An 8016-nucleotide genomic window follows, 5' to 3' on the forward strand; every position below is an offset into this window, starting at 1 on the left:
ACTCCTGCAGGCAGCAACCACCGTCTGCCTCCTGGCCACTGGGTATCCGGGTTACGACCTAGATCCCCAACAGACGTTACTCCTCTAACTCCTCTCTCTCCAACTCAAACTCTCTAACTCTGACTCCAACTCTCTAACTCTAACTCTCTGTTTTTCTTCCTGCCTCAGGCCCTCCGAACTCCTCGGTGGGCGTGGTCAACTGCCTGGCTCCGCCCCCGGGTGTGAACGTCAAAGTCTGAGAGGGGTGACTCAGCGTTTTTAGGTTGGCTGCTGTTACCTTTTTAGGGGACTGGTGTTTGTGCATGGGCCTGCCTGTGACTACCTGGCTAGTCCAGGGCATCACACTACCTGTGGAAGGCTGAGTCCAGAGGAAAGTAATCCTCAGGCAGTGTCAAACCAGGAGATACTGAAGAGGAACAAAATTGGCAGACAAGAGCCTAGTCAAGAAATCAGGCGGTCAAAACTGGAGATGGCAGCGAGGTACAAAAACGGCAGGCAGGACAGTAGTCAGAGAGCAGGCAGGGGTCAAAACACAGGGACCGCTCTTCCTAGGCCGTCACTGAGACAGGACGAAAGGCCATGTTCAGCACGAGCGCCAAGATCGTGAAGCCGAATGGCGAAAAGCCGGACGAGTTTGAGTCTGGCATCTCCCAGGCTCTGCTGGAGCTGGAAATGAACTCAGACCTCAAAGCTCAACTAAGGGAACTAAACATTACTGCAGCTAAGGAAATTGAAGTTGGACGTGGTAGAAAAGCAATAATCATCTTCGTTCCAGTCCCTCAGCTGAAATCTTTCCAGAAGATCCAAGTCAGGCTGGTGCGCGAGCTGGAGAAAAAGTTCAGCGGCAAGCATGTGGTGTTCATTGCTCAGAGAAGGATCTTGCCCAAACCAACAAGGAAAAGCCGCACGAAAAACAAGCAGAAGCATCCCAGAAGCCGTACCCTGACAGCAGTACATAATGCCATCCTTGAAGATTTGATGTTCCCAAGTGAAATTGTGGGCAAGAGAATCCGTGTGAAGTTGAATGGCAGTCGGCTCATAAAAGTCCATTTGGACAAGGCACAACAGAACAATGTGGAACACAAGGTTGAAACATTTTCTGGTGTCTACAAGAAACTCACAGGCAAAGATGTGGTTTTCGAGTTTCCAGAATTCAAGCTGTAAAGAGCGAATGTTCTAATAAAAAGTACTTGTTAAAAAAAAAACACAGGGACCTATATTCAGAATAGAGCAAGAACCAGAAACAAGCAGGAATACAAAACTATATCTGGCAGCAACCAGCAGACAGGAGGGGGAATTAGAAGGTACTGCAGTGTCCCAGGGAAACCCAGCCTAGTGGATGGGAGAAGCCTGCGCCTACCAGAGCCACTGGCACCAACTCCTCCCCTATCACCAGTTCTGTCTGCAGTGGGAATACGGCGGTGCCTGGTGACCGAAGCGATGGAGCGGACTTCGGTGGGGACGTGTGACAAACAACCAAAAACATCCAAATGACTCTGATCAAAAGTTCACATACCCTGGTGATTTTGTCCTGATAACATGCACAGAAGTTGACAGAAATGGGTTTGAATGGCTAATAAAGATAACATCCTCACCTGTGACTTGTTTGCTTGTAATCTGTGTGTGTGTGTGTGTGTGTGTGTGTGTGTGTGTGTGTGTGTGTGTGTGTGTGTGTATAAAAGCTGAGTGAGTTTCTTGGATCCAGACAGACTGTTGCATCTTTCATCCAGCCACTGACATTTCTGGATTGTCATGTGCACAGCAAAATAATTGTCAACGGGTCTATGGGAAAAGATAGTTGAACTGTATAAACAGTAAAGCGATACAAAAAGATATCCAAGGAATTGATAATGCCAGTCAGCAGTGTTCAAACAGTGATTAACAAATGGAAAATCAGGGGCTCTGTAAAAACTAAACCAAGATCAGGTAGACCAACAAAAATGTCGGACATTACTACCAGTAAAATTGTTCGGGATGCAAAAGAAAAAGCCACAAATAACATCAGCTGAAATATAGGACTCACTGAAAACTAGCGGTGTGGCTGTTTTAAGATGCATAAAAGGAGGCACTTGAAGAAAAATGGGCTGCATGGTCGAGTCACCAGAAGAAAGCCATTCCTGTGCAAATGCCACAACGTATCTCGCCTACAATACGCCAAACAGCACAGAGACAAGCCTCCAAACTTCTGGAACAAAGTAATTTAGAGTGATGAGACCAAAATCAAACCTTTTAGCCACAATCATAAATGTTACATTTGGAGAGGTGTCAACAAACAAGGCCTATGATGAGAGGAACACCATTCCTACTGTAAAGCATGGAGATGGATTGCTGATGATGTGAGGATGTGTGAGCTACAAAGGCACAGGAAACTTGGAGAAGGTTGAAGGAAAGATGAATGCAGCAAATACTGGAGGCAAATTTGCACTTATCAGCCCAGAATCTGTGCATGGGACGTACTTGGACGTTCCAACATGACAACGATCCAAAACACAAGGCCAAGTCGACCTGTCATTGACTACAGCAGAACAAAGTGAAGGTTCTTGAGTGGCCATCTCTGTTTCCTGATGTCAATATCATTGAGCCACTCTGGGGAGACTCCAAGCGCGCACTTCATGCAAGAAAGCCCAGGAATTTACAGGAACTGGAGGCTTTTTGCCAAGAAGAATGGGCAGCTTTACCATCTGATCAAATAAAGAGCCTCATCCACAACTACCACAATAGACTTCAAGTTGTCATTGATGTTAGAAGGGGCAATACACGGTATTAAGAACTGGGGTATGTAAACTTTTGATCAGGGTCATTTGGATGTTTTTGGTTGTCATTATGATTTAAAAAGCGAAAACACAGTAGTTTGGCAATAAATGGCTTCACCCAACCACTAATTATGAGTGGAAAAAAGTTTTGTGTTATCATTCATATTCTCTGGAAAAAAAAGGCCAAGAAAGCAAAAAGTCTATAAATTTTTGAACACAACTGTATAATAAGCATATTTACCATCACAGTTGTTTTCATCTAATCTATAACAACACTGATAAATGATTGCTATTATTAAAACTTATGGGACCCCGGGCCTCCAATCTCAAAATATACGTACTTTCACAGCGCAACAGCATTCTGTGATAATCATGTCCTTGATCAGGGAAATCCACTCTCTCCAGCCCAGCAAAAAACATTTTGCTTGGATAAGAGCCATGGCTTTCTTTCATGTACTTGATTAATCTGGTGGCTCTTATCCCTGTGTGAATGGAACACCTACAGTATGCTCTCGGAATCTCACAAATAGGGGCCTGATTGTTTTACCAATATAGTAGAATTTACATGGACAGAATACTGCATACACCCAAAATTTTGTTTTGCATGATATAAATTGCCTTGCCTCATGTGTACATGCTCCTAAACGTATGGGATTATTTGTGAAAAGGAATTGACAAAATTAGCAATTATTGCAGCTGTAATTTACTTGGGGATTAAATATATTTAACAAGTTGCCTGAATTTGATTTTACCCTATTTTTTTTTTTTTTTTTTACAGTCTTATCCTTCACATGGTCACATCTTTTATACGTTATTAATGGATTTGTTTAGAGCAATCTCACAAAGGTCATTAAAGTGAACCAACCACCAGGATTTTGCTATATAAGGCCCGCAACACACATCCGTGCCTCCGGTACGTGTTTGGTACGTTTTTGCACGTACCGGAGACATGGAGACACGGAGACCCATGTTATTCTATGGGTGATGGCACACACGCGTAAAATCACACGGAACGTGTGTCCGTGTGATAAGTACGTGTGTGCGTTTTCCCGCACGGACAGCATGTCCATTTTTGGCGGTCAGCACGCAGGCACGAACCCGCTAAAGTCAATGGGTCCGTGCCTGCACGGACGGCACACGGAGCATGTCCGTGTTCAGCACGTTTCGTCCGTGTGCATTTTTAAACGAGCGATCTATTTTTTTTTAATTTTTATTAAAGTCAGTCTACTTACCTTTTTTTCTGCTGTTCTCAGTCATACTTACATTGGCGCTCGGTCTTTTTCTTCCCCCGGCTCATACTTATAAATCCCCGATCACCAGCGCGGCGAGGAACAGCTGTGCCGAAAATATGCGGCTTAAATTCATTTGAAAATGCTGGCCGCTCATTAATCAATCTCGTATTCCCTGCTTCCCCCGCCCACAGGCGCCTATGATTGGTTGCAGTTACACACGACCCCAGGTTGAGTGACAGCTGTCTCACTGCACCCAATCTCAGCCGCCGGTGGGCGGGTATATACTGTGCAGTGAAATAAATAAATAATTAATTTAAAAAAACGGCGTGCGGTCCCCCCCAATTTTGATACCTGCCTAGATAAAGCCATATGGCTGAAGGCTGGTATTCTCAGGATGGGGAGCCCCACGTTATGGGGAGCCCCCCAGCCTAACAATATCAGCCAGCAGCCGCCCAGAATTGCCGCATACAATAGATGCGACAGTTCTGGGACTCTACCCGGCTCTTCCCGATTTGCCCTGGTGCGTTGGCAATCGGGGTAATAAGGAGTTATTGGCAGCCCATAGCTGCCAATAAGTAGAAGATTAATCATTGCAGGCGTCTATGAGACACCCCCAATTATTAACCTGCAAGTTAAAGTAAATAAACACAAACAGTGAAAAAATCCTTTATTTGAAATAAAAAACAATAACAAATTCCCTCGTTCACCAATTTATTATGCCCCAAATACCCATCCATGTCCGGCGTAATCCACGGAGGCCCCGCGTCTCTTCCAGCTCTGCTGCATGAAGGTGACAGGAGCTGCAGAAGAACACCGCCGCTCCTGTCACCTCCACGCAGCAACTGAGGTGAGTAGCGCGATCAGCTGAGCTGTCACTCAAGTTACTTGCGGCCACCGCTGGATCCTCCAACTGTGACAGCAAATCGCCCGAGTGACAGCGATGAAGTCACAGGTGAGTTGCGGTCTCAGGTGGAGAATCCAGCTAGCCGCGGGTAACCTGAGTGATGGCAGCGCTAAGCGCACTGCTCACTTCAGTCGCTCAGGGGATTAGCGGTCACCGGTGAGTCCTTCATGGGTGACCGCTAATCAGTACGCGACACCGAGACAGAGCTGTGGTATGAGGATGATGTCGGGTGAAGTTCACCCGAGTTCATTCTCATCGTGCACCTCTGTCCTGTTAGCGGGTATGTATCAAATGACATTTTAGCACACACACGGACATTTCACACGGACATTTCACGTACACATACACCGACATTCCACACGCGCATACGGACATTCCACACGCACCCACGGATAGCATACGCCATCACACGGATGTCATACGTACCGGAGAAACGCCCAAAAAAAAGGAACACGGACCCGAAAAACAGACCGTATCACACGTACGTTTTTTATGCAGAAGTGTGTTTTTGGCCTAAAGTAAAGGCAGTGCCGTACTGGCACTAGGATGCTGAATCCAAGCATACCTGTTGTAGAAAGATCGGATGGGTGATCATTAATGTAAGTTGCAGAAATGCACTACACTTTGATTGACGGGTGCATTGTGTGTCAGTTCCTCAGTGTTTATTCCATTTCATGCATCTTGTATTTCATGCCCCCTTTTCTGTATTTAAATATTGTGTCACGCTGCCATTGCTGCTGCTGTCAGAGCGTGCGCATTTCCACAGTAATGATGTCTTCATTAAAATGGCGGTGGATTCCGTGCATGCATGTGTGCCGCCCCTGTGCCAGCAGCCGATGCTGCTCGGATCCGGATCTACGGTGCGGCTCGAGGTCTCCTCCGGACCCGGGGGGTCGCGCGGATACTCTGAAGGGGGGACGTATTTGTACAGGATTGTTTGTAAGATGTCTGACGCCACCCACGTCGTGTGGTGAGATGTAGCACCACCGCTGCCGTTGCGGAGCTCCCGGGGACGTTGGGCTGGCAGCTGGATGTTAACCCCTCCATGGGTAGGGATGGATGTCCCGGGGTCCAATGTCTTTGTGCTGAGGATGGTGATTGCAGGGGCCGGCTCACCCGGCTGGGCCAGGGATGTTACTCATGGTCGAATAATAGAAGAAGCTGTGGAAAAATAAAGCTCATGGTCGAATGAAGCACACAAGTCCTGTGGTAAACCAAGGGGATGGTGGCCGGCTGCCGCAGATGGGTGTATCTGATCCCACACCCGGGTTGGTAGTCAAAGTCTCTCTCCTCTGTACTCAGTGTGTTGTAGGTAGGACTTCCCGGTGTAAAACACGGGAGTCCGCTCCCGGTCCTTTGGTTGGGAGCCATGCCCGTCTCACGCTGACCCTTGGGATCTACGGGCCCTGGCGGTTGCCCTATCCCTCTCTGTGGGTGGTTGTCTACTTTTCAGGACTTAGGTTGGAACAGGACCTAAAATCCTGCCCTCAATTGGTTAATTAGCTAGGCCGTTGGTGCCGGTCTTGGCTTCAGGTACCTCCTCTGTGCACACGGTTTCCGGGTCGGTTCTCCAGTGTTGGTACCGCTGGGCTCCAACCCTGTCCAGGTCCACCTCGGATCTTCGGCTGCCATCTTCCCATCTCCTGCAGACTCTGGCTACCGTCTGCCACCTAGCCAAGGTGTCAGGGCTCCGACCTGGCATCTCCAGACTTGAACTTCAGGCCTAGGCTGCCTGAGCTCACCTCCTCCACTCCACTCTGAACTTGACTCAAAGCTTAATCTGTCTGTTTTCCCACCCCGGGCTCTCCAGACCCCTAGGTGAGCATTCCCTATCTGCTTGGTCCCGCCCACTGGTGTGTCCGTCCTTCCCTAAGGGGGGTGACTTATTAGGTCGGCTGATTTAACCGTTCGTGGGATGGGTGTTATGCGGGGGTCTACATGTTCAACTACCTGGTTTTCCAGGGTGCTACACATGTACTCCGATCTACGGTGCCATTTTATTGAAGACACTGTGGAGGGGCGCGTGTGCAGATGTAAAAAAAGAACTAAGCATGCAGCAATGCCGCTCATAGTCTTTTCCAAAGTGTCTTCCATAATCCATAAAATGGTGCCAAAGATCGCAGTATGTGCAACGTCATTTTAATGAAGACATAATTAATGTGGCTATGGAATGATATTAAATAAAGCAAAGATGACATGTCATAGAGGACACATGAGTAGGAATAAATGCCGAGGACCCAAACCACAAAAGAAAACATCAGTGCAAGGTGCAGTGCATTTCTGCAACTTTGATTAAAGATATTTCAGCAATCAAGTATCCTATTTTTCAACAAAATGTATACTTAGGGAACTTCCGGGAAGTGGAGCTACGAGGTAGCCGCTTTTAACACGAGCTCCCGCAGCAGCCTAGGCCAAACACGATATCCGGGCCCATCCTAACATCTCAAGGCTGTAGGGATAAGGCCAGGACAAGGGGCGCACATCGGGCCCGGCTCTACCGACATTCCAGAGGTGATAGGCGCACGCAGCGTCGCAATGAAAGGAGTGCTCCGGCACCAGGCCATGCTACACAGAGGAGCACTGCCCATCCTACCTGCTCCTCCTGTAGTGGAGCCAACAGAAAGCATTCAGGTAAGAGAGGGGAGAAAAACCGGGCACTTACGTCCAGGAGGAAAGTCACCGGAGGCAGCGGGGAAGAGAACCGGAAGTGTTTCTGTGATGCCCCTGGATTATCAGGTCGTCACAGGGTATTGCACAATCTGCCCTTCCGTGCAGTATCCACCTCCTTCTTGGTTTAGGGTCTCTAACTACATGGTGTTGCCTACATCAGCTAATCAAATCCTAGATACACCCTGCACCACACCCATAAAAACACACCAGTGGACGGCTTGAGTGGAATAGAGTCGCCCACCTGGGGAGTTGGGGAGGGGAGGTCAGGAGTGTCAAGAGAAGAGAGTTGAGTTTGAGAAGTGAAAGTGAGAGGAGGTCGAGAGCGGGGCTCCTGGGAAGTAATCTAGGTGGTGTTACGTCACCGCCCTAGTCTACTCCAGCAACTTCTGCTCCGATCGCCAGGCAACGCCGTGTTCCTGCCATGGATGGTGCTGATGATGGGAGAGGAGTCGATGCC

At 48.1% G+C, this 8016-nt stretch overlaps 1 protein-coding gene across 1 annotated transcript; it reads left to right on the forward strand.

Moving 5' to 3' along the window:
• Nucleotides 1-547: 547 nt before the first annotated feature.
• LOC142295135 (small ribosomal subunit protein eS7-like) lies at nucleotides 548-1205 on the forward strand. Its single transcript, XM_075338200.1, has one exon. It carries the CDS (start codon nucleotides 580-582, stop codon nucleotides 1162-1164), a length of 585 nt encoding a protein of 194 aa, XP_075194315.1. The 5' UTR covers nucleotides 548-579; the 3' UTR covers nucleotides 1165-1205.
• Nucleotides 1206-8016: the final 6811 nt, after the last annotated feature.

The sequence above is a fragment of the Anomaloglossus baeobatrachus genome, chromosome 3 (genome assembly GCF_048569485.1).
Source record: "Anomaloglossus baeobatrachus isolate aAnoBae1 chromosome 3, aAnoBae1.hap1, whole genome shotgun sequence".
Lineage (NCBI taxonomy): Eukaryota > Metazoa > Chordata > Amphibia > Anura > Aromobatidae > Anomaloglossus > Anomaloglossus baeobatrachus.

Coding starts and splice junctions, on each gene's coding strand:
- LOC142295135 (XM_075338200.1), top strand. CDS start 580: ATGTTCAGCACGAGCGCCAAGATCGTGAAGCCGAATGGCGAAAAGCCG.